Source organism: Pleurodeles waltl, chromosome 3_1, assembly GCF_031143425.1.
Source record: "Pleurodeles waltl isolate 20211129_DDA chromosome 3_1, aPleWal1.hap1.20221129, whole genome shotgun sequence".
In the NCBI taxonomy this organism is placed as follows: domain Eukaryota; kingdom Metazoa; phylum Chordata; class Amphibia; order Caudata; family Salamandridae; genus Pleurodeles; species Pleurodeles waltl.
Window position 1 is genome coordinate 1,000,628,230 of NC_090440.1, and position 27,835 is coordinate 1,000,656,064.

At 46.6% G+C, this 27,835-nt stretch overlaps 1 protein-coding gene across 3 annotated transcripts in view; it reads left to right on the top strand.

Moving 5' to 3' along the window:
* Positions 1-27,835, top strand: part of MARCHF7 (membrane associated ring-CH-type finger 7) — a 255,444-nt gene that overhangs the window by 223,501 nt on the left and 4,108 nt on the right. For all 3 annotated transcript variants that reach the window (XR_011201473.1, XM_069224202.1, XM_069224201.1), the window contains one exon: positions 23,884-23,932. Coding sequence is in view for 2 of the 3 variants with exons in the window: in XM_069224202.1 (XP_069080303.1) it covers positions 23,884-23,932 (49 nt within the window). In the remaining variant the exon portion in view is untranslated. The remainder of the gene's footprint in view (positions 1-23,883; positions 23,933-27,835) is intronic.

The following is a 27,835-nucleotide window of genomic DNA, read 5'->3' on the forward strand; positions in this document are numbered from 1 at the left end:
TCCAACCTGTCATCAGCAGGTATGTGTGGACAGTCCTGTCTCTTCTTGGTATGATGGCTTCATGCATAACCATAGTACCTCATGCTGGACTCAACATGCATCCATTACAAGAGTGCTTACTGCACCAGTGGACTCAAGTGGAGGGTCAATGGGAAGATTTAGTGCTGGTAGGCAGTCAAGCTTACCACTCTCTGCAGTGGTGGAACACCAACAATCTTTTAAAAGGACGGCCTTTCCTAGACACAATTCCGCATAGAAACATAACAAACTTCTCCCTCATGGGCTGGGGGGAAGCATTCACAAGACCTGGCTATCCAGGGATGCTGGACACCCAGACAGGCATATCTCCATATAAATCACCTGGAGTTGCCAGCTGTTTACCTGGTGCTCAAAGACTTCCTTCCTCACCTGATTGGCAAGGTAGTCCTGATCAAAGCAGACCACATGACTGCCATGTATTTTGTCCAAAAGCAGGAGGTACCAGCTCCCCTCAACTAACTCATCTAGTCCAGACTATTTGGAGGTGTGTTCCCCAGTACAACATTCACCAGTTAGCGGAGTATCTCCCTGGAGCAAACAACTTTGCAGATCTCGTTAGCAGGAGGTGTCAACAATTTCATGAGTGGGAACTCTGCCTACAAGTCGTCCTCCCATACTTCCGGTGTTGGGGTCATCCAGAAATGGACATTCTCTTCCAGGGGATCCTCATCAATAGTCATAAACATTGAATATTCCCGCCCTTGTGCGGGGACCCCGGAGCATATATAAAATACACACATATAAAGTATGAAATATGCACGAAAAATATATATATATATATAGCATTTTTAGTAGACACATCTTTCATACTAAACTCATATATACATGTGTAAAACAGCAATGCAGGCTATAATCATAAACAGGCTAAAATGCTTTATTTCTATGAAGTTTTTTTTTTTTTTTTTTTTTTTTTTAATTATAAAATTACAATAGAGAATAAATATCTACCGAAGCCCCCAAAACTGGGCTTAGGGAAATAAGCAGTAGTAATCACTAGAGAAAAAAAGAGAAAAAACTACATTGAAAAACAATGGAGCATTCTTAGCCAATAGGCTGCATGCAGGTTAACACAGGAGAACCATAAAAACTTTGGCACCGTGCCTTTAAGACCCTGAGCACCTCCAGTATCCCACCATGCCTCAGGGGTGAAGGAAAGGTGACAGTTGGTTCACAGTTAGGTCAGTTCTTTTTTCCGGCGGCTTCTGAGAGGATCCTGGAGCATTGAGCTCTCAGTTTTTCTGAGTTTTTCTCAGAAAAATCCTTTAAAACAGTGTTTTTTCCTGTTTCACGCGACAGATAACATTTGTCTGAGTTTGGCAGTTTTTTCCTGACAGAAAAATGCCTTCACTTTTTGTCAAATGCCCTTCTTGTGGGAAGAAGGCCCAGTCAGACCCCCACACTCTTTGTATTGTGTGCCTGCCTCAGAGTCACTGCCCTGACACTTGCAAGCACTGCAAGAATATGTTGAAGAGGACTCTGAAGGACAGAGAAAAGATCAGACTCCATGGGCTTCATGAGAGGCAGAAATCATCGTCCTCTTCACTTCCCAGGCAACCAACAGGCCATTCTCAGGAGAGAATGGCTAGGTCGACGTCACCAGGTAGGAAAGTACCTGTTTGTTCCCCGTCAACGTCGTCGCTGCCACCGTCTCGCCGGCATAGGTCGCCGGCAACCCGCCCGACGGCTAAGGATGCGGCGTCGAGGGAACATGGCCATCACAGGGGCATATCTCCGTCGACGGCAGCTCGCCGATCGACGTCGAGCCATCACCGGCGTGCCCGTTCGCTGCCAAAGACCGTACGCCCCCGACGTCAAGAGACACGACGTCAAAATCGCCACAACGGCATGAGCGACATCCGCCGTCGGCCACCCACCGCTCCACGTCGAGGCACACGACGGCGAGTAGGTCAAGGTCCAGAGATCGCTGCTCGACGTCGAGACATTCAACGTCGAGGCTAGAACAACCGGTGTGCCCTTCGCCGGCCCAGCAGTCGACGTCGACACAGGTTTTACCTGTCTCGCAGGGGGTAGAGCATCGTCCTCCAGCAGATAAGGCTGCACCATCTCCAGTGGTCTTCATTCGGAGCGATTCATCTCGTTCGAGAGCGGCATCATCGGGCATGTTTCACCCATCAACTTATCACCAAGATGGCTGGAGAGCCTTAATAGACCAGCGGCCTCCCCAGATTCACAGTACTCTCGAATGTACTCTCCTACTGCCTCTCTTCTGAGAACACCATCACCGACAGCGCGGGCAGGACGGGCTTGTTCTGCTCCTCGCCAACGGACCGCGAGGCCTGGACACTCTGTTACAGCGTCTCGCAGCAGGTCTCGTTCCCAACAGCGATCCAGGTCACGATCACGATACAGAAGATCACCCTCTTGGTCGTCGTCAGGATCATCTGTCGGGCGTTACTCCCCCACTTTAACAGATTCTCCACCTGCTAGGATCTCACCGGTGGATGACATTACCACTTTTAACGAGGTGCTGTTAAGGGGAGTGCAGAAATTAAATGTTCGATGGCATGTGTAGCTGCAGATACACATGTTGTGCATAGCCCGCCATCTGGTGTTGGGTCGGAGTGTTACAAGATGTTTTTCTTCGAAGAAGTCTTTCGAGTCACGAGACCGAGGTACTCCTCCTCTTTGCTTCCATTGCGCATGGGCGTCGACTCCATCTTCGATTGTTTTCTTTCCGCCATCGGGTTCGGACGTGTTCCTTTTCGCTCCGGGTTTCGGAACGGAAAGATAGTTAAAAATTCGGAAAATTACGTCGGTATTGTTCGGGATCGGGTTAGATAGAATCGACATCGAATAGTGAAGAGCTCCGGTAGCCCTTCGGGGTAATTTCGATCCCCCGTCGGGCCCTGGTCGGCCCGACCGCGTGTAACATCGAGGCTGATGGAACGGACCCCGTTCCTATTCTGTCCTAAATGCCACAACAAATACCCATATACAGACCAACATTTGGTCTGTAACCTGTGCCTGTCGCCCGAGCACAAAGAAGAAACTTGTGAGGCCTGTCGTGCGTTTCGATCCCGAAAAACGCTCTGTGACTGGCGAGCCAGAAGATTACAGATGGCGTCCACGCCGACAGGACACCGAGAGTTCGAGGAACCAGGAGAAGAAGAGGAAGCCTTCTCTATCCATGAATCGGACTCGGAGGAATTCGACGTCCACGAAACAGTGAGTAAGACGTCGAAGCCAGCACACAAGAAAACAGACAAGGCCCAGGGGACGCCACTGCCAACAGGCCATGGCTCAACCCATAAAGTCGGTGACCGCCCATCGGCACCGAAAAAGGCCGAACTAGTGCCGAGATCGTCCGACTCGGGTCGAGACACAGGCACGCAGCAATCTCGGGACCGATAAAGTGCTGCCAACAAAGATCGACGCCAAGACAGCGGAGCCGAAGCGGCTCGACGCAGAGACAGCGGCACCGAGGAGGATCGGCGCCGAGAAGTTTAGACTCCAAAAAAGAGGAAAGTCGCATCGGAGCCGAAAACGAGTAAGGACATAGTTTAGGTGCCGAAACGACCGGCAACCGAGCCAACTACCAGCTCCTATTCAGAGGAGCAATCACTGTCCTCTCAATTGCGCAGACATAGATTCGAGGACGAGTTACAATCCACTGAAGTGGACCACACTCAAAAGCGAATCTTTATACAGAGTGGAACAGGGAAGATCAGCACCCTTCCCCCCTATTAGGAGAAAAAGGAGACTTGAGTTCCAAATACGGGAACAAGCACCACAAACAAAAGTGGTGAAGAAGGTAACTCCGCCACCCTCTCCTCCACCTGTAACTCACATATCACCGGCACAGACTCCGTCACACTCACCGGCTCACACCACCATGAGCCAAGATGACCAGGACGCTTGGGACCTATACGACGCCCCAGTGTCAAACAGTCCGGAGGCGTATCCTACCAAGCCCTCACCACCAGAGGACAGCACAGCGTATTCACAGGTGGTAGCTAGGGCAGCAGAGTTCCATAACGTGTCGCTACACTCTGAACCTGTCGAGGATGACTTCCTTTTCAACACCCTCTCCTCCACCCATAGCACCTACCAGAGCCTGCCTATGCTCCCAGGAATGCTAAGGCACGCAAAGCAAATCTTCAAAGAGCCTGTCAAGAGTAGAGCAACACCACCAAGGGTGGAAAAGAAATATAAAGCACCGCCCACAGACCCTGCTTTCATCACCTCACAACTGCCACCAGATTCAGTTGTAGTAGGGGCAGCTCGCAAGAGAGCCAACTCTCACACATCAGGCGATGCACCACCCCCGGATAAAGAAAGCCGCAAGTTCGACGCAGCCGGAAAAAGGGTCGCAGTACAAGCTGCAAACCAGTGGCGCATCGCTAACTCTCAAGCGCTCCTAGCGCGATATGACAGAGCCCATTGGGACGAGATGCAGCACCTCATCGAGCATCTACCCAAAGATTTACAAAAAAGGGCGAAACAGGTGGTTGAGGAGGGACAAAACATCTCCAATAACCAAATACGCTCCTCTATGGATGCAGCGGACACAGCTGCAAGAACAATTAACACAGCAGTAACCATAAGAAGGCACGCGTGGTTATGAACATCTGGCTTTAAACCGGAGATACAGCAAGCGGTGCTCAATATGCCATTCAATGAGCAACAATTGTTCGGACCTGAAGTGGACACGGCAATTGAGAAGCTAAAAAAGGACACTGACACTGCCAAGGCCATGGGCGCAATCTATTCCCCGCAGGGCAGAGGCACTTTCGGCACCTTCTGCAAAACAACCTTCAGAGGGGGGTTTCGGGGTCAGGCCACACAAGCCAGTACATCACATTCAACACCGTCTACCTACCAGGGACAGTACCAAAGGGGAGGTTTTCGGGGCCAGTACAGAGGAGGACAATTCCCTAGAAACAGGGGAAAATTTCAAAGCCCAAAAACACCTGCAACCAAACAGTGACTCACAGGTCACTCATCCCCTCCACACAACACCAGTGGGGGGAAGAATAAGTCAGTATTACCAATCTTGGGAGGAAATAACAACAGACACTTGGGTCTTAGCAATTATCCAACATGGTTATTGCATAGAATTTCTCAAAATCCCTCCAAACATACCACCAAAAACACAGAATATATCAAAACATCATTCAGACCTTCTGGAAATAGAAGGTCAAGCATTACTGCAAAAGAACGCAATAGAACTGGTACCAGGTACACAAATAAACACAGGAGTTTACTCACTGTACTTTCTAATACCAAAAAAGGACAAAACACTGAGACCAATCCTAGATCTCAGAACACTAAACACCTACATCAAATCAGAACACTTTCACATGGTCACGCTACAAGAAGTGTTACCATTGCTAAAGCAACAAGACTACATGACAACCTTAGATCTCAAAGACGCGTATTTCCACATACCGGTACATCCCTCGCACAGGAAATACCTAAGGTTCGTATTCAAAGGAATACATTACCAATTCAAAGTATTGCCGTTCGGTATAACAACCGCACCAAGAGTCTTTACAAAATGCCTAGCAGTAGTAGCTGCACACATCAGAAGGCAGCAAATACACGTATTCCCGTATCTAGACGATTGGCTAATCAAGACCAACTCACTGACAAAGTGTTCACACCACACAGATCAGGTCATACAAACCCTCTACAAACTCGGTTTCTCCGTCAACTATGCAAAATCATACATTCTGCCGTGCAAAGTACAGCAATACCTAGGAGCAACAATAGACCCAACAAGGGGAATAGCCACTCCAAGTCCACAAAGGGTTCAAAATTTCCTAAAGGTTATACAAACCATGTATCCAACACAAAAAATACAGGCAAAGATGGTATTACAACTCCTAGGCATGATGTCCTCATGCATAGCCATTGTCCCGAACGCAAGACTGCACATGAGGCCCTTACAACAGTGCCTATCATCACAATGGTCACAAGCACAGGGTCACCTTCTAGATCTGGTGTTGATAGACCGCCAAACATACATCTCGCTTCTATGGTGGAACAGTATAAATTTAAACAAAGGGCGGCCTTTCCAAGACCCAGTGCCACAATACGTGATAACAACAGATGCTTCCATGACAGGGTGGGGAGCACACCTCAATCAACACAGCATCCAAGGACAATGGGACGTACATCAAACAAAGCTGCATATAAATCACCTCGAACTGCTAGCAGTTTTCCTAGCGTTAAAAGCATTCCAACCCATCATAACCCACAAGTACATTCTTGTCAAAACAGACAACATGACAACAATGTATTATCCAAACAAACAGGGGGGGACACACTCGACACAGCTGTGCCTTCTGGCACAAAAAATATGGCAATGGACAATTCACAACCACATTCGCCTAATAGCACAGTTTATTCCAGGGATCCAGAATCAACTTGCAGACAATCTCTCTCGAGATCACCAACAGGTCCACGAATGGGAAATTCACCCCCAAATTCTAAACACTTACTTCAAACTTTGGGGAACACCTCAAATAGACTTATTTGCAACAAAGGAGAGCGCAAAATGCCAAAACTTCGCATCCAGATACCCACACAGGCAGTCTCAAGGCAATGCCCTATGGATGAACTGGTCAGGGATATTTGCGTACGCTTTCCCCCTCTCCCTCTCCTTCCATATCTAGTAAACAAATTGAGTCAAATCAAACTCATACTGATAGCACCAACATGGGCAAGGCAACCTTGGTACACAACACTGCTAGACCTATCAGTAGTACCCCACGTCAAGTTGCCCAACAGGCCAGATCTGTTAACACAACACAAACAACAGATCAGGCATCCAAACCCAGCATCGCTGAATCTAGCAATCTGGCTCCTGAAATCCTAGAATTCGGACACTTAAACCTCACACAAGAATGTATGGAAGTCATAAAGCAAGCTAGAAGACCATCCACTAGACACTGCTATGCAAGCAAATGGAAAAGGTTTGTTTGCTACTGCCATCATAATCAAATTCAACCATTACACGCATCTCCAAAGGATGTAGTGGGTTACTTACTACACTTACAAAAATCGAACCTGGCCTTCTCTTCCATTAAAATACACCTCGCAGCAATATCTGCATACCTGCAGATTATCCATTCAACTTCACTATTTAGGATACCTGTCATTAAAGCGTTTATGGAAGGCCTCAAAAGAATTATACCACCAAGGACACCACCCGTTCCTTCATGGAACCTCAACATCGTCTTAACAAGACTCATGGGTCCACCTTTTGAACCCATGCATTCTTACAAAATACAATTCCTAACCTGGAAAGTTGCATTTCTCATCGCCATCACATCTCTAAGAAGAGTAAGTGAAATTCAGGCGTTTACAATACAAGAACCTTTTATCCAAATACACAAAAATAAGGTAGTCCTAAGAACCAATCCTAAATTTCTACCAAAGGTTATTTCACCGTTTCACTTAAATCAAACGGTAGAACTACCAGTGTTCTTCCCACAGCCAGACTCGGTAGCTGAAAGGGCACTACATACATTAGACATCAGAAGAGCACTAATGTACTACATTGACAGAACAAAAGACATCAGAAAAACTAAACAACTGTTTATTGCATTCCAAAAACCTCATACAGGAAACCCAATATCAAAACAGGGTATAGCCAGATGGATAGTTAAGTGCATCCAAATCTGCTACCTTAAAGCAAAAAGGGAGCTGCCCATTACACCAAGGGCACACTCAACCCGAAAGAAAGGCGCTAGCATGGCCTTCCTAGGGAATATTCCAATGCACGAGATATGTAAGGCAGCCACATGGTCTACGCCTCACACATTTACTAAGCACTACTGTGTAGACGTGCTGTCCGCACAACAAGCCACAGTAGGTCAAGCCATACTAAAAACTTTATTTCAGACTACTTCCACTCCTACAGGCTGAGCCACCGCTTTTGGGGAGATAACTGCTTACTAGTCTATGCACAACATGTGTATCTGCAGCTACACATGCCATCGAACTGAAAATGTCACTTACCCAGTGTGTATCTGTTCGTGGCATTAGTCGCTGCAGATTCACATGTGCCCACCCGCCTCCCCGGGAGCCTGTAGCCGTTTGGAAGTTATCTTCAACTTTGTACATTTGTAAATATATTATTTAAACCTTAATTGGTACATACTTATTCACTCCATTGCATGGGCACTATTACTAACACACACAACTCCTACCTCACCCTCTGCGGGGAAAACAATCGAAGATGGAGTCGACGCCCATGCGCAATGGAAGCAAAGAGGAGGAGTCCCTCGGTCTCGTGACTCGAAAGATTTCTTCGAAGAAAAACAACTTGTAACACTCCGACCCAACACCAGATGGCGGGCTATGCACAACATGTGAATCTGCAGCCACTAATGCCACGAACAGATGTACACTGGGTAAGTGACCTTTTCAATAGAGGTTCCAGAGCCATCTACCTCCTCGTCAGTCATCTTTGAGACTCTGCAGCATAGATCAGTGTCGATAAAGCTACTGCCTCTAGTGCCTGGTTTGTTGCAGCCAACCATGGACACTTTTCTGGCCCCAGCCACACTCACATCTGCCCCGGCTAGGATTCTGAAAAAATATAAGGCTCCCGAACAGGACCCTTTATTCCTAAGAAAGGATCCGCCACCTGACTCTGTAATATTGGCCGCAGCCCGAAAAACCCACTCGGTGGCATCGTCCTCCACGGTCCCCCCGGATAAAGAGAGCAGGCATCTAGACTCTCTGGGGAGAAAGATGTGCGGTACGGCGGCATCTGTAATGAAAGTCTCCAGCGCTTCTGCACTCCTGGGCAGGTATGACCGTTCTCTGTGGGACTCCCTCAACAGATTCACAGAAAAATTGCCCAGAGAAGACAGACAGGATTTTCAAGAGATCCTGCAAGAGGGATGCCTGGTATCCAACCAGGTCATCAGCGCGGCGGCAGATGGGGCGGATTTAGCTGCACATGGGTACGCGCATGGAATCTGTGCAAGAAGGTCTTCCTGGCTGAGACTGACTGGTTCAAAGCAGGAAGCACAACAGCGCATCCTAAATCTCCCAGTCAGCGGGAACTCGCTGTTTGGTACCCATGCAGATGAAGAAATGGCCCGCATGAAGACCGAGGTGGACACCATGAGGGCAGTAGGCCTGGAAAGGAAGAAAGATTTCAGACGGAGGTATAGGCCTTATGACAGGCGCCCTTTCCAGCAAAGGGTTCAAACCCCTCACTGGTCCCAAAGGCCACAACAACGGCAGGGACGTCCTCTTTTTCAGGCTCGTAAGACCACAAGGGAGCGAGGGTCAAGTAGACCTTAGCAGTCCACACCGAAAGCGCCGGCCAAGCAATGAGATCTTGCTTCCCTCGACACTGTACACCACTCCGGTGGGGGGGAAGTATCACAGGTTATCTTCACGAGTGGCACTCTATCACAAAAGACAAATGGGTGCTCAACATTGTCGAAAATGGCTACTCTCTTCTTTTCAGACAGCCTCCACCACACTTGACACCAGCCAAATGCAATCCATCTCATCTTAGCCTTCTGCGCAAAGAGGCTCTCGCCCTCTTACAAAAGAAAGCAATAGAAAAGGTTCCACCTGCGCACAGAGGAAAGGGGGTTTACTCCCGTTATTTTCTGGTGGCGAAAAAGGTCCGAGAGGGCGTTTTCAGACCAATTCTGGACTTACGGCTGCTGAACAAGTACATAAGAAAACAGAAGTTCAGGATGCTTGCTCTTCACCAGATTTTCCCTCAACTACATCAGGGAGACTGATGCATATTTTCACATCCCAATAGCTCCCAAGCATCGGAAATTCTTGCGCTTCCAAATAGCTTCACAGCACTATCAGTTCAGAGTTCTACCATTCGGCCTGAAATCTGCCCCGCGTCTTCTCGAAATGTGTGGCGGTGGTAGCGGCACATCTTCGAAAACAAAAGATCTTCATCTACCCATACCTAGACGACTGGTTACTGAAGGCTTCCTCTCCGGATCAGGCGATAAGCCATCGGGACATTGTGCTCAGGGTTTTCGAGTCTCTAGGTCTTCAAGTCAACTACAAAAAGTCAACCTTGATTCCAACACAGAACCTTCACTACCTGGGAGCTATACTAAACACAGAGCTCCAAAGAGTGTATCCTTCGGAGGAACGACTATTATCAATACACAGAAAGTGTCAAGACCTGTTAAAAGCCAACGCACCTACGGCCCGTCAGGTGACATCGCTGCTGGGCTCCATGGCATCATGCATTTTCATTGTCCCAAATGCCAGGCTGCACATGAGGCCCCTCCAAGAGGCATTGGAAAGCAACTGGAGCCAAAGGACAGGTCGCTGGGAGGACAGAGTGCGGCTATCGACAGCGGCACTTCAGTCATTGCAATGGTGGATGCACAGACCTCACCTGTCAGTAGGTGCTCCGTTTCACCAGGTAATTCCATCCGACACTCTGGTAACGGATGCGTCTCTTCAGGGATGGGGGGCTCATCTGGGTCCCCTTCAAGCTCTGGGCCTGTGGTCCGACAAGGAAAAGAAGTACCACATCAATCTGCTGGAACTCGGAGCGGTCCATCTGGCTCTCAAGTCTTTCACTCCATTGATTCAGGGGAAATCTCTCCTAATACAAACGGACAATACAACCACAATGTATTATTTGAACAGACAGGGGGGAACGAGATCCCTATCTCGAGAGTCCCAAACTATATGGCATTGGCTCCTGGCCAGAGGAATGTCACATACAGCGGTTCACCTGCCAGGTCAACAAAACATGGAAGCAGATTTCCTGAGCAGACACCTAGAGGACGCACACGATTGGGTCCTACATGGCGAAGTCGTCGAAGACATCTTCGCTCAATGGGGTCGACCTCAATTGGATCTCTTCGCAGACGAAGTATACAAGAAATGCCCAGACTTCGCATCCAGGGTCTACTGTCCGGGACCTCGAGGGAATTGCCTGTTGATCGACTGGTCAGGGATATTTCTCTACGCCTTTCCACAGATTCCACTCATACCGGCAGTGATCAACAAGCTTTACAAATCCAGAACCAGAATGATTCTAATAGCGCCACAATAGCCCTGTCAATTCTGGTACACAGATCTCCTCAACCTATCGGAAAAACCTGACATGAGGCTGCCGTGCAGACCGGATCTTCTGAGCAGGATGGAGGGCAGGATTCTACATCCCAACCTACCCTCTCTGAGCTTAACGGCATGACTCCTGAATTCTTGCAGTATGGACACCTAGGGCTCTCGCAGGAGTGCATGAACATCTTGAAAGAGTCCAAACGACCTTCCACGCGGCGTTCTTACGCTTTTAAGTGGAAGAGGTTCTACATATGGTGCTGTCAGACGGGCTCAGGAGGATGTCATACTGTCTTATTTACTTCATCTGGCAAAGCCCGGTCTGCAGGTATCATCTATTAAGGTACATTTGTCTGCCATTACAGCCTATCGTAAGTCACCTTCTCAGGAATCCTTTTCGAAACCAGTAGTCAAGGATTTCTTAGAAGGTTTGAAAAAAGTTTTTACGCCCATTCGGAGACCCTCTCCTCCATGGGAACTGAACATAGTATTGTCAAAACTTATGGGCCCTCCTTTCGAACCTATTCACAAGGCCTCTTTACAACACCTTACGTGGAAGACGACTTTTTTGGTGGCCATTACTTCCGCGAGGAGGGTCAGTGAGATTCAGGCTTTGTCTTCCAAAGACCTGTATACAGTTTTTCACGACAATAGAGTGGTTCTGCGAACTCACCCATCTTTCCTTCCGAAGGTGGTGTCAGAATTCCACATCAATCAGACTATATCTTTACCGATTTTCTTTCCCAATCCGGAGACTCCGGCGGAGAAAGCATTGCACTCCTTAGACTTGAAAAGAGTGCTGAAATTTTATTTGGATAAAACAAAATCGATTAGACATTCCAACCACTTGTTTGTAAATTATGGTCATTTGAGGACAGGAGAGGCAGCATCTAAACGAACGATATCAAGATGGATAGTTTCATGTATTGTCAATACTTAGCAGCTGGCTAATAAACAATTACTAGCTAGGCCTAAAGCGCATTCCACAAGGGGAAAAGCGGCTACTGCTGCCCTCCTTAACAATGTTCCGATATCTGAGATTTGTAAGGCTGCTACATGGAAGTCTGTACATACATTTACTAGACATTACTTTTTAGACTCAGATGCAAGAGCAGATGCCCAAGTGGGGCAGGCGCCTCTAAGAAATTTATTTGCATAATACGTGTCTATTCCTGCACTTCTATTAGACAGTCCGCAGAGTTTAGGGATGGGCTTGCTAATCTATTCAATGTTTATAACTATTGATGAGGATCCCCTGGAAGAGAAGGATAAGTTACTTACCTGTAAATCCTAGTTCTCTTCCAGGGGTATCCTCATCAAAGTCATAAACAACCCACCCTCCTCAACGGACGCACGTCTCCTAGAAGTGCAGGACAGACTGTTTTTCGAATCAGTTACACAGATTGTCACCGTAAAAAAGTACTGACCTAACTGTGAACCAACTGTCACCTTTCCTTCACCCCTGAGGCATGGTGGGATACTGGAGGTGCTCAGGGTCTTAAAGGCACGGTGCCAAAGTTTTTATGGTTCTCCTGTGTTAACCTGCATGCAGCCTATTGGCTAAAAATGCTCCATTGTTTTTCAATGTAGTTTTTTCTCTTTTTTCTCTAGTGATTACTACTGCTTATTTCCCTAAGCCCAGTTTTGGGGGCTTGGGTAGATATTTATTCTCTATTGTAATTTTATAATAAAATAAAAAAACTTCATAGAAATAAAGCATTTTAGCCTGTTTATGATTATAGCCTGCATTGCTGTTTTACACATGTATATATGAGTTTAGTATGAAAGATGTGTCTACTAAAAATGCTATATATATATTTTTCGTGCATATTTCATACTTTATATGTGTGTATTTTATATATGCTCCGGGGTCCCCGCACAAGGGCGGGAATATTCAATGTTTATGACTTTGATGAGGATACCCCTGGAAGAGAACTAGGATTTACAGGTAAGTAACTTATCCTTCTCCAGTATTGGTGTATCTTTCATAGATTCACATGCTTGAATAATTCCCCGTCGTCGAAGGGGGAGTCCCACAGTGCATAGTAAGCAGACGCATAAATTTTCATTGAAGTCAATTGGAAAATATACATTCACTTTCATAGCTTAGTAGCTTAATTAGAAAAGACACAAAGTCCAGCCAATCAGACGAGACCACTCTTTAGAACCCTCAGCACAGAGGCTCAGACTCTCAGATTTTCCTTCTGCACGTCGTGTGTACGGGACGCTCCCTGAGCTCAGCTCAGTTTACCTTTTTCTTCAGGAATTGTTTTCCAGATATTGTGTTCCTACATAGTCAGCTGTACTTTTCTTCAACATGTCTACATCAAAGAAAGGTTTCTTTCAGCCTTGCAGCATCTGTGGTAAGCTAATCTTCACTGTGAGGATCCTCACAAGGACTGCATCTACTGTCTTCACCCAGAGCATAAGGTAAAGGACTGTAAGATTTGGAGAACTTTTCCCTGCAAGACTCAGAGACAGAGAAGCCAGGCTCCTCCTTTGGCTTCAGAAACGTAAATCCAGAGAATCTCTCTCTGAGGACGACAGTGACACCTCAGTGGCCTTAAAGAAGAGGAAGCTATCAGTGGAGAGTTTTTCTCCTAAAAGCAGTAAGGCAGCCAAGAAACTGCACTCTTTCTCAGAAAAACCTGATGAATTTCCCTCAACTTCAAGGGAACATAGTGGCGAGGTTTGCTCTTAGCCGTCCACTCCAGCTGCCACTTCGAAAAAACTTGAGGTCATCAAGCTCTCTACCACTGATGACATCAAAGATCTCGGCAGGCTTTGGATCGTCGACTGCGACATTCACAGCTCAGTCGTCACCCATGATCATAACTTTGTCACCGTTGTCTTCAACAACTAAAACGTCAGTGAGTGTGAAGAATGGTTCTTCAGATCACAAAGAAATAGACTGAGAAGAAATTAAAATCTCTATCGTCAATGCACACATCATCAACGGTAAGCTACGTAGAACCCCGTCAACAACTGTTCCACTTACGGCAGCTTCGATGGCACAAAAACCTGTTTTGTCATTGCTTACCGCACCATCGACGACCACACTGTAGACTGATCATTTTTCTGCATCTAGGTCTATAGATTCCGGGGAATGTTCCTTTTTGCCTTTGAGGGTTTTGGCAATAAGAAGTAACTCCAGTAAACACTCTATTAACCTCTCATTCCTTGCCTAGTAAGGTATCGCCTGCACCTCCATAACCTCTTTGACGACGATGAGGAAGAGTGAGAAAACCATTTGGACGATGGTCTGTTTCCAGTCGCACGTAGCCCTTCAGACCTGAGAAAATGACAAAACGAAGATGATGAGGTAGAGAGTGAACAGGTATACGTACAATACTCATTGCGGTAACAGCAACGATCAGGGGCTCAAGGGTTACAACAAGAACCAACGGTCCAAATGCCAGTATCATGATTTCCAATCGCCAACATATGATGCAGGACTATTATTCTAGGTTCCTGCCACAAGGATCAACCACTCCTCTGCAGCACTCGCCAATGCCGTTGAGCCCTCCCAGTCAACCATCAGTCTCAAGGACCTATTCCAATTCCATTGTCAGGTCAGGATAACAATCCACCCTCTTCGCAAGAGGAGGGCAGGATAAAGGACATGGAGTCGCTTGTCAATGAATGGGATGATTATCAAGCACAGACTCCATCCTTCTACGCCACCACTAGTCGATTCTCCACCACAAGACATTGGTGGTTTCCATAGTGTGATGGAAAGCGCAGCAAAGAGGTTCCAACTGCCCATCATGTCTAAACAGTCGGATTGTTTCCTCTACGACTTTAAGGAGGACGCCAGAAAATCGGATTGTGGTATACCAATTGTGGACTTTATCTGGGAGGAGGGCCTTAAAGTCATGCAGACCCCATCTACGATTCCTGTGGTGCTTCTAAGGCTGGACAAGAAATACAAAGCACCTGACAGCTCACCAGCCTGTTTAATTGGTCACCCTAAGCCGGACTCTGTGATATCTCAAGCAGCCCAGCGTAGGTCTAAGAATCCGTCCTCCCGGATAGAGAAGGACGGTGATTGGATTTGATTGGGAAAAAGTTTTCAACTATGGCGGCCACCACGGTCAGAGCAGCTAACTCCTTGGCAGTCTTAGGAAGATCCAACCGTCAAATGTGGTCGGACATCTCCCAATTCATCGACCTCCTTCCTGAAGATACTAGAGCCGAAGCCTGTAAAATATTGCAGGATGGTGAGATAATCTCTGCCAAGAATATAGACTGCAATAGAGGTCATCTACAGGTTTACGCCAGTTAGCCGGAGCTGCAGTATTAAGACGTCAGGGGTGGCTGAAAGCTACATCCTTGCCCCCCCAGAGGTTCAAATGAGATCCTAGACATGCCCTGCAATCGATAAAGCCAGACACCGAAACAGCTAGATCGCTGGGTGTGCTGCAATTTAAGAGGCAGCCCTTTCGAAGGGCAAGAGGAAGAGGACTTTACTCTTGCAGAGGCGGACTGCATGCATCAGTATCTGCAGTACCAACCCTACCAAAGTCAATTCTGTACCACCACTAGTCAACAGCAGCTGCACGCTTATCGGAAACCATCATCTGCAACCTTCCGACACACCACAAGAGGAAAGTCTTCTTGGAGGCAAGGATGTGGCCAGAAAACACCGACCTCCATCAGCTGCCTGCAACCAACCCCTATCCCAACACTCCAATAAGTGTTAGGGCTAACAGTCAACTACCCAAAGTCTCACCTAGAACCGTCAAACAACATTACCTTTCTAGTAGCTGTTTTGGACACAGTGACCAAGAGCTTTCGCTTCTCAGGACAGGCGGAAGGAAATTCAAAATCTAGCGTACCGTTTCAGCAAAAGAAGGTCCACTTCTGTCCAGACTTGCATATCTTTTCCGGGGATGCTCTCCTCGTTCATTCTGTTAATATCAAACTGCAGCCTTCACATGAGAACACTTCAACAACAATTGGAAGCAAATAAACGGATCTTTCGACGATATTGTCCTAATAACCACACTGATGAGACCAGCCTTGGAATGGTGGAAGAGCACCCCTCTCATCTCAGAAGGTCTCTCTTCTGAAGGACAAGCCAGTGCATATTTTGACAATGGATGCGTCTCTAAAGGGATGGGGCATGCCCCTGGAAGACCTAACAGTGAGAGGGAAATGGTTCATACAGGAATCGCTACTACACATCAACATATTGGAATTAAAGGCAGTGTTCCTGGCACTCAAAGCCTTGCTCACCAAGATCAGAGGCTCATTGGTTTTGATCAGAACCGACATCACAGTCCTGCATTACCCCAACAAGCAAGGGGGGTGCAAGATTGCAGGTGCTGTCTCTCCAGGCACAGGAGCTGTGGTATTGGGCGCATCTGATAGACTTCTAGTTGCAGATTCCTTACCTTAGAATTTTCCCCCAGGCGTCAGACTGGATCCGGAGATTATTTCTTCGAGCAATACCCTTGCGCGTCAGTAGGTGCCGTCAGTCGACTCCACAGGCGCCGTGATGACGTCGGGAGAAGTACATAGATGCCGCCTTCACGCAGTGACGTCAGTTCTTTTCTTTCCGCGCCACGCGCTGATCCGAGAGAGAGCTACTGGGTCGTTTAGTGACACTCGACGTTGGTAGTACCCACTATCGACGTCGACCCCTTTCTCATCCCTGACGACTGAGTCGGAGCGGCGTCGGCCGACGCCGCCATTGGCTTCAGTGGGCCCTTTTCACCTGAGGTCTGATTCTGACCCATTTTGCTATGGGGAGGAATTGGAGGGGTCCCTGGACCCTTATGAATACCAGGAAGACCCTACTATCGACTGGGCACAGGACTTGGGCAAAGCCAGTGGTCTTGATACTTCTCCTGACTCTGGCATGCTGTCTCCTCCTACCGTGGCTACGGTGGAGGGAGCTACCTATGGTATGGTGGTTAGTAGGGCAGCTGAGGTCCTTGGCCTTGAGCTACCTACTGTCGAAGTCGGGTCTAACCTGACGGAGGTGCTTCAGCCTGGGGCTTCTACTTCTGAACCCCTTCTTCCATTTAATGAAGCCCTCACTGATGTCCTTTTGGGTACGTTGTCCAAACCCAACACGGGCTCCTGTAAACAGGACGATTGCTCGCCGCCATGGGCCTGCGCCGAACAACCCGAAGTTCCTGTCTCAACATCCTACGCCTGATAGTATTGTTATCCAGACGTCCTCTTCTTCTGGTGCGTTCCCTTCCGCACCCCTGGATAGGGAATCCAGAAGGCTGAAACAGTTTTGGTAAGATGTTGTTTTCTTCCTCCAGCCTCGTGCTGCGGTCCGTGAATGCTGCATGCCTTTTGGGCCGTTATTCCTACTCCCTGTGGGATACAGTTGTGCAACTCCTGCTGCAGATACCAGAGGAGGCCTGTGCTATTGTTTCCCAAGCAGTCAAAGACTGGAGAGACGCGGCAAAGTTCACCATCCGTTGTGGGCTGGATTCAACCGACTCTCTAGGCAGATCGGTTGCTACGACAGTGGCCTTGAGGCGCCATGCCTGGTTACGTACTTCTGGCTTATCAGGGGATGGCGTCTCCATCCAGAGGTGGCGCAAGGTCTTTCTCAAGTGGGGAGAGCCTTGGTTAGATCTGTTTGCCTCCGCAGAGAACACGCAATGTCAGCCATTTTGTGCGTTGGAGTTTTCAAGGCGGCACTCGCTTGGAGACGCTTTTCGTCTCGAGTGGAACTCTGGCCTCCTTTACGCCTTCCCACCTATCCCTCTTCTGCCCAGAGTTCTCAAGAAGATCAAGAGCGACTGGGCCCAAGTTATCTTGGTGGTTCCGGACTAAGCTCAACGAGTGTGGTATCCCGAACTACTGAGCATGTCCATCGATCCTCCACTCAGAATGCCGCCTTTGGCGGATCTTCTGTTGCAGCAGCACGGGGCGGTCCTCCACCCAAACCTGTCCAGCCTCCGCCTTCATGCGTGGTGATTGAGCGGCAACAGTTGACGGCATTTGCCCTTCCACCCGAAGTCTGCAATGTTATCTTGGCAGCCAGGCGTCCCTCGATTAAAACTGTATACGCCTGTCGTTGGAATAAATTTGTGGCATGGTGCACCAACAAATCTGTTGACTGCCCTATCTGCCCCTCTTTCAGAGTTTCTTCTATTCATTCTTTCCTTAGCCCAGCAGGGCTCTGCATTGGGCATCCTTAAGGGGTATCTGTCTGCCATTTCCGCCTTTCTTAGGCTTCCTGATCAGCCCTCACTCTTTAAATCTCCTCTTGTGAGTAGGTTCTTCAAGGGGCTCACCCACTTATTTCCTCCCACTCCCTTCATCATGCCTCAGTGGGATCTTAATTGTGTGCTTACTTTCTTGATGTGTACTCCCTTTGAGCCTATGCATAATTGTCCCTTACGGCTCCTCACATTCAAAACTTTATCGCCATCACCTCTGCTAGCAGGGTGAGTGAGCTTCAGGCCCTTTCTTCAAAGCCTCTGTACTTGTCCGTACACCCCGGCAATGTGGTGTTACGCACTAGAGCTTCCTTCCTTCCTGAGGTCGTTACACCGTTTCATGTAGGCCAGTCCATCACTTTGCCTACCTTCTACGCACCCCGACATCCTTCCCATGAGGAGGCGAGACTCCACCGTCTGGACCCAAAAAGAACGCTGGCATTCTATCTCAATCGTACTAAAGACTTCCGGGTGGATGATCAACTCTTTGTTCGCTATGTGGGTGCGAAGAAAGGGAAGGCGGTGCAGAAACGTACCATCTCTTGATGGGTGCTTCTTTGCATCAAAATGTGCTACGCGTTGGCGAAAAAGCAACCTCCTGAAGGCTTGCGGGCTCATTCTACCAGGGCCATTGCTGCATCCACTGCGTTAGCACGTGGAGTTCCTGTCCTGGATATATGTCAGGCAGCTAAGTGGGCATCCCTGCACACTTTTACTAAACATTACTGCCTGGACAGTCAGGTCCGTCGGGACGGCTACTTTGGACGTTCGGTCCTGCAGGACTTTCTAGTATGATCTTAGTTCGCAGCCCACCACTGAGGATGGCATTGCTTGGGTATCTATTCTAAGGTAAGGAATCTGCAACTAGAGGTCTCTATCAGATGTACAAGTTACTTACCTTAGTTAATAAAATAACTTGTACTTCACCCAGAATACCTCCCAGGAATATCCGACACTTTGGCAGATGCACTAAGCAGAACATCGAAGACCTGCCACGAATGGGAGCTCAATCGGGCAACTCTTGATCGTATCTTTCTCTGCTGGGGCAAGCCCAATCTGGACCTATTTCCGACCAGAGAGAACAGAAAATGCCAATACTGTGCAAGCTGGCAACCGCAGAGGGTCGAAGGGGAATGCATTTTTGATCAAATGGTCAGGGATTTATGCCTACACTTCCCCCCCCCCCGAGATTTATTCACAAGATGAAGAGAGAACCTTGCCGATTACTATTGATGACCACGCCCGTTTTAGTTCACGGAGATACTGCTCCTCTTGGAACAACCTCGCATTCGATTGAGACCAACAGCAGACTTGCTAGTGATGACTCGAGGCCTGGTCCGCCACCCCAACCTGACTTCCCATCTGTTATCGGCCTGGCTCCTGAATTCTAGGAGTTTGCTAACCTCACCAGACTGTCGAGAGGTGCTTGCCAGAGCCCAGTCTACGAATAAGACATACAAACTCAAGTGGAAAAGATTTTGCATATGGTGTAAACTTTCAGTACTCATCCTCTAAAGTCTTCTCCAGAGCATATACTTCTGTATCTTTTGCAATTAGCAAAATCAGGTCTCTCCGATTCATCTATCAAAGTTCACTTGGTAGCCATCTCTCGATTCCGCAGTACTGCAGCTTTACCCTCTTTATGCTCCTCTAGGATAAAGCAGTTCCTTAAAGGAGTCTTCAGAAGGTTTCCTCCGATTAAACACCCTCCTCCTTCCTGGCATCTCAATATTGTTCAGTCGCAATTGATGAGTCATCCCTTTGAACCTATTCTCATGGCTGACCTAAAATGTCTCTTGGATGGCAGCACTCCTTCTAGCGCTTATGTCCGCGAAAAGGGTTAGTAACATACAGGTATTCACAATCTCACCATTTTTTTTCAATTTAAATCACATATGGTCATTCATAGAATTAATCCTAAATTCATTCCTAAAGTTCCCTCGAACTTTCATCTGAACAAACCAGTAATATTAAAGACTTTCTTCCCAAACCATCGAACTCCAGCAGAACGAGCGCTACATTCTTTGATATCCAAAGGTTCCTCAAATTCTACATCCAAAGGACTAGCAGGTTTCTTAAAGCCAATCAGTTGTTTGTTAGCTGTGGTCAACTCACTAAAGGAAATGCTGTTACCAAGCAATCTATTGCTGGGTGGATTGTCACCGCCGTATGGTTCTGTCACTAGCTAGTGGGAAAACCGCTAACAACCAACATCGAGGCTCATTCTACTAGAGTGGTATCTACTTCTGCAGCTAACTTTGCAGGAGTACCTCTACACCAGATTTGCAGAGCGGCAATGTGGACTAGCAGTCACACCTTTACTCAACACTACTGCCTAGATGCTGCTGATAGGATGGACGCAACGGTAGGACAGGCAGTTTTGCATAATTTATTTGCATTAGGTGAGCCAACAATTTTCTTTACCCACCATCCTCGAATACTGATATTTGGCAATGTATTTGGATAAATAGGTGCATATATATTTATATGTGTATCTATAAATCTGTATATATTTATGTAACTATGTATGAGACTTGTTTATACATATATTTTAACATCTTGTTTACTGCTGATTATTCTGATTCAAGCATGTGAAACTATGAAAGATACCCCAATACTGGAGAAGAAAATAAGTTACTTCCCTGTAACTGTGGTTCTCCATAATTGGTATCTTTCATAGATTCACATGCAATCCACCATCCTCCCCATAGAGGCTCACCTCTTCTCTCTCTATTTTGGACATCACTCGTGCTGGAAAATCAGTCTGTGCTGAGGGTTCTAAAGGGTGGTCTCACCTGATTGGCTGGACTTTGGGTCTTTTCTAATGAAGCTAATAAGCTTTGAAAGTGAATGTATTTTATCCATTGACTTCAATGAAAAATGTTGTCTACTGCTTTCTATGTACCGTGGGACTCCCACTTAGACGGGGAATGATTCAAGCATGTGAATCTATGAAAGATACCAACACCTGAGAACCACAGTTACAGGTAAGTAACTTATTTTCTTCTTGGCACAGCAGAAAATGCCAAAACTTCACCTCCAGGCTCCGACAGTCCAAGGTCAACGCAGTATGGATGAGATGGTACTAGATGTTTGCTTATGCTTTTCGAACTCTCACTGCTTCCGTTTGTGGTTCGCTAACTTCGGCAGACATCCCTCATCCTAGTGGTTCCCCATGGGCACAGCAATCATGGTTTACCACACTCCTAGAACTCTGTTTCCCACAAGGTACTGCAAACAAGCAGGACCTTCTCACTCCGAGCCATGGAGAAATCGGGGACCCAGACCCCACTCAGTTCTCAACCTTGCGATTCGGCTCCTGAAGGCCTACTTTGGTTACTTAAATCTAGCACAATCTTCTATGACCAGTCTTGAAGCATGCAGGCCCGCTAATGTGCCTGTTACACGGCAAAGTGGAAAATATTTTTTTTACTATTGTCATTCCAAACACATTGATTCTTTAGCAGCCAAAGTTTAAGACATTGTTACATTTACTTACCTCTGGTTGAGCTTTTACATAAGACGGCAAACCTCTCTATTAAAGATTCTAATCATTAAAGCCTTCCTAGAAGGTCTTCAAAGTCCTTCCTCCCAAGGCTCCACTAGCCCCCACTTGGAGTCTCAATTATTTTACAAGATTAATGGGCCCTCCGTTTGAGTCCCTCCAGTTTTTGTCCTGGAAGGTATAATTTCTAGTTGCTGTTACTTCAGACACCGCATTAACTTAAGAACCCTTTTTCCAACTAGATAGATTAATCCTAAATTTCTTCCAAAGGTGTTCACAATTCGACCTTAATCTATCAAACGGCCAGTACTTGCTTCCCCAAACTGACTCAGTTGCAGAAAGGGTTCAACACACTTTAAATGTAAAACAAGTCCTCATGTATTGTATTAGTACCAAGTTATTTAGGAAAACACAACAACTTTGTTGCCTTTCCAAAACCCCACAAAGAAAGGGCCATTTCTTAATCGGGCATTGCACATTGGATTATCAAATGCTTCCAAACATCCTCTGCTAAAGTTACAAGAACTTTACCTATCCCTCCTTGAGCTCACTCCTTGTACAAAAGGAGCTTCAGTGGCTTCCTTAAGAGATATACCTATAGCTGACATACGTAAAACAGCAACATGGGCTACACCACATACAGTTAGATAAAATGACTGCGTAGATGTGCTGGCCTGTCAACAAGCCATTGTTAGTATGTATATTATTTCAAACAACAATAAACCCCACAGGTTATCCACCGCTTATGGAGAAGGTCTGCTTTACAGTCTATGCCAAGTATATGTATCTACCAACATATGTGACTTGAACAGAAAAGGTTACTCAGTCAGCATCTGTTCTTGGCATTTAGTGTTGTAGATTCACATGCTCCCACTGTCCTCCCTGGACACCAATGTTTTAGTTACTTTCTAAGTTATTGCAAATTCATTTAACTTGGACATCACTATACTATGCTATGCTGTACATTCCATCCTTACCCGCCTTGCAGGAAAACAATTTAACAATGGAGTTGATGACAGTGCACATTACCAGCAAGAGGAGTCACTCTACCTCATGACTCTAAAGACTTTCTGAGAAGAAAACCAACTCGCACACATTCAAGCCCAGCACTAGATGGCAGGTTTATGCTCCGCTTGTGAACCTACAGCACTACATGCCACAAACAGATGCTTACTGGTTAATAAACATTATCCTTCTCTCTGTTGCATGCTCAGCTACCTCCTGATTCCTCACCAAACCTGAGCACCACCCTGCTCAGAGGTTACTGTTTCAAAAATACGATTTCAGGTGTGTTTTGTTTCTTTCACTGCTTTTAAGTGATATCAGAGCCCAGGGTTGTGCCAAATAGCACCATGATGACCCAGGCAGGCATCTGAGCAGACTTGGGAAGCTCTTGAGCCACTTGCCGGTGTGAGGGCTATTGCAAATTTTCCAGATCCTGTTTGGTGGAGATTCATGTGGTGAAACTTCTACTGATAGGCAGAATATCCCCCTGAAAGATCTTAACAAACCTAAGCATTGTTTTTTATTTTGCCTCCTGAATGCAGTCTTTAGATGTATGTTGCAGTAGTTGAAAGAGCTAGTGCTTCCTGCTATGAGTTTGAAAGATATTAGGTATGTTTACCCTGGCCGAAAGATTTGCATTAGTGTTTATTGACGTATTGGTCTAGCTTGTGGAGAGGCCTGGCTCCCTTGACCTCACCTGGTCCAGTAAGCACTTGCATGCTTGTAGGATACCCAGACAATAAATCCACACTTACCTCTGTAGGAAGGTTTCCAGTTTGTAACAATTTCAGCAGTCAAATTTTACCAGCCCCACCAAAAGATTTTCGTACTGTTACATTGCCAATGGGTGTCTTGTCCCGTGTTCCATTGAATAGGAATAATTTGGGAATCCAGCTGTAAACTCTGTGGAGCTACAAGTCGACGGCCTAGTGAAAACTTCTGTTCCCCACAGGTTTACACATTTGTAAACTATTTGATTACATTTATACAATGCCCACTGCTACTTCATTAAGGTAGAATGTGGGCAATGCATTGTTTTAATGTTGATTAGACACGGTGTGTAGTTGATGCTAGTCAGAACTTTCTTTTATTTCTTTACAGTTTACTAGCCTTGCAAGAACTCTTCAATCACACTTGGCAGACCTTGAAAGTAAGTTCATTTTATTTGTCATATCTTTAAAATCTTGAGCAACTGTCTGACAGTCCAAGAAAATGCTGACTTCTAGTTGGTAAAACACAGAAGGGACCGTTTTAGCCTTGGACTGCTCATCATGTTTTCAGTAGTGAATTAAAATACCTTACTCGTCTTCTGTTTCCATTTGCACGGTGGAAGTCGTACTTTTCTTTTTCTTAATTGAAAACTGTCTTATTTAGCATCCAATACACTACATGTGTAGTCTTCGATAATATGTTGGTAAGTTAGCCTGCCCATTTTTCAGGTTTTCATCTTTATCTTGTTGTCGCAATGCTGGGATTTGCTTTGTGGCCATTAGGGCCCATATTTACAAGCTGCCTACGCCGCCGGTATGTCATTTTTTGTGATGCACCCGCAGGGCAGACTGTACACCAGAGGTCTTCAAACCTTTTGATGCCAGGACCCCCTCTTAAAAATCTTTAAGTGTAAGGACCCCCTCCTGATAAAAATTTCTAGAACCTGGTACTCCTCATCATCAATAATAAACATCCCCACTTCACACAGCAAATCATTTTTACTGTGAGGAAATAATATTAAACAGTGTTTAGCAAATCAAAGATCAGTGAGTGTGGGGGCGTGGTCAAGGGTGTGGCCAAAAACAAAGGCCCTCATTTATTAGGAATTGACATGGGGCAGAGCTGCAAGTCTTTTTGCTACACTGCCACACTCCAATACAAAAGGGCAGGAATGGACCATATTTATGAAATACAGTACATTTCTGTCCTTTCCCCCTGCGCTGGCGCACAATTGCTGCCTAGTGCCAACATAGGCAGGATTGTATTTGTGCAGGAACGGACACCTTCCTGCACAAAAACAATCCAGAAAGGCATTGTACCTCTTTCTACATGTGTGGCAGATAGCAGCACACATGGAAAGAGAAATAAACAAGGAGAAATTAAAACATTTCTCCTCATTATGCGTGCTCTGGGGAGACGTAAGGTTTTGGTACTGCTCCAGTTTACGTGATTTTGTAAATCTAGGGCACCGTCAAAATCCATCTGTGTTGCATAGGAACACCCACCACTACGCCCGGGGAACACCTCCTTGACGCAAAGTAAGGCAATGCAGCGACTTGCACTGCCTTGCCTTATTCCATGTCTACAAGGCCATTCAATCCACTCAGGGTGGCTTTGAGTCAGCTCATAGGTACGATTGAGAGGCTTGTGATGCTGGAGCATCAAAAAAAGTGATGCTCAAGCAGCGCAAGCCTCTACTAAATAAACCCAAAATATTCTCTAATTTTTTTTTTTTAAGTCTTTCACCGCCAGGTAGCTACATATAAAATAATAGCCAGCTGAAATGAAAAATAAATAAAATAAAGTTGTTACTCATTGGGAAATGCACTGTAGTGCATTATGAAACCTCTATTAGTTAATGCACTGCAGAGGTCTGTGTTTAACCGGAGAGCAACAGAACTAAGGCCCTCATTACAACCCGCCAGGGCTGTTTTGGCTGAAGCACAGCCAACAGGCTGGCGGTTCTTCAGAGGGGATTACGACCGCGGTGGTAGCGGCGCGGTCGCACCGGCGGTTTCCCGCCACTTTTGCCCCGGCGGTGATAATCCGCCAGGGCAGCGCTGCTTGCAGCGCTGCCCATGGGATAACGAGTCCCCCTACCGCCAGCCTTTTCCTGGCGGTTTGAACCACCAGGAAAAGGCTGGCGATACGGGGAGTTGCGGGGCCCTTGAGGAGCCCCTGCACTGCCCATGCCACTGGCATGGGCAGTGCAGGGGCCCCCTGACAGGGCCCCGTGCAGCTTTTCACTGTCTGCATAGCAGACAGTGAAAAGCGCGACGGGTGCAACTGCACCCGTCGCACGGCCGCAACTCCGCCGGCTCCCATGTTGCGGCCCACATCCCCGTTGGGCCGGCGGGATGTCATAATGGGCACCGCAGGAGTGCGGTCGCACGGCGGTTACAACTTGGCGGGTGGCGGTTGCCACCCGCCAATGTTGTAATGACCCCCTAAATCTTTGTTAGTACAGTTGAGAATAGTGACTTGTGTATTTTTAGTGCCATGAGGTCACAGCCTGTGACAGAATGCACTGTGAATATATAAAAAGGCATTATTTTATACTTGCATTGCAAACAGTATAATATAGGCCACTAAAAAAAGGTTTATTATAAAACTGTGCTTCCAAAATGTGGATTTAAGTAATATCAAAGCATATGCAATACCTTTTTTTTTTAATAGCTGTCCCTTCAACACCTCCAGGTGTTGAAGGGACAGTTGAAGTGAGCGCTGTGTAAATACAATTACAATTAAAAGCATGCACTTTACAGCTCAGTTGTTAACTCTTCGCACTACCCCTCAAAAAAAAACGTTTGTCCTCTCAAAGCTTTGATCATTTAAAGCTGCTCCCAAGCACCCTTTACATTTGCAGATCAGCTCGTAAAGCACATTTGCTTTTCATTCAGGAAGCAGAAGCCCTGGGCTGAAAGTCTCCTTAGCTGTCTGTGCAGCTTTCACAGCACAGGAGACTCTAATTTAAGTTCAGCTGAGGCATTTTAAGGATCAGCTGGGGGAATGTGGGACCCCCTTTCCAGGTCTCCACGGCCCCCCTGGGGGTCCCGACCCCCAGATTGAAGACCTCTGCTGTACACCCATATCTACAAGGCCACGCTTGGCTTTACATGGCCTTGTAGATGTGGTGTAAGGCAATGCAGCATGAGTCGCGTTGCCTTACTTTGCACCAGGGAGGTGTTTCTATGGGTGTTGTGTGGGTTTTCCCATGGAACACCCATGGATTTTGATGCATTTGCAGATTTACAAGGTTTCGCAAACCTGGGAATGCGTCAAAAGCCTACGCCTCCCCAGGGATGGCATAGGAGTGGCACAACAGGGAGACAAACAGCATTTTACAACTTTTTTTTTTTTCCTCTTTCTATGTACTGCATTCTGCAACACACAGAAGGAAATCACCTCCATTGATTGGTTTTGTGCAGGACGGTATCCCTTCCTGCACAAAAAGAATCCTCCCCACAACGCAGGCACCCTCGCACCTTGGTGCATGGGTGACTATTGGCGCATGACAGCAATATGTGCCCTTTCCTGGTGGTGCAATAAGGCACTTGCTGCGCTCCCATGGGCCTTGCAAATATGTTTTTGGGCTGTATTAACATTGAGTTCAGAAAATACACTTTGTGCCGGATTAAAACATCTATCCAGGTGGTCAAAACTGACCTGGTTACATACAAATGTATGTAGTCCGATAAAGATTAGAGGTGTGAATGGTGGAGACTTACAATCGTTGAAACTTTCAAACCCGATGTCACCAGATGTCTGTCTCGAACACAAATCCTGGAAGTCATAAGTTTGCTTTGGACCACTTTTGGAGAGTTCAAGGTGGCACCTAAATGTTGTTTTTTTTATTTTTTTATCTGTAATATTTTGGAGGACACTCAAGATTAACCTGCATCCAGCATGAATAGGATTAACATGGTGTGCTGTAACACAGTTTGACCGTAAACGTTTGACATGGGGATACATACGACCTTGACTCAAGATTTTTATCTAGTGGCGTTGTTCAATGCCCTTACAAGTTCTGAGGTAAACTGTTGCTTGATGTTTATCCTCAGTCGGGATGCTGCTACATGACGTATGTGTTGAACTGTGACTAAGTGTTTTCTGCACTTTCCACCTGATCTGTAAACCTGCAGGAATGCTTTCGGGAGTTTAGGCTCTTAAATATTTTCTAGCAGTCATAACTTTTAATTATTTTAACTCCACATACGGGGAATTCGGGGAAAGAATGTGGCTGGTGAGTGTGCTGTTTTTTTTTTTGTTTTTTTTTTCCTCCGGATTTCTTAAGGAGTGGTGGTGCATTACCAGGCGTCAAGGACCGCTAATGACACTTGTG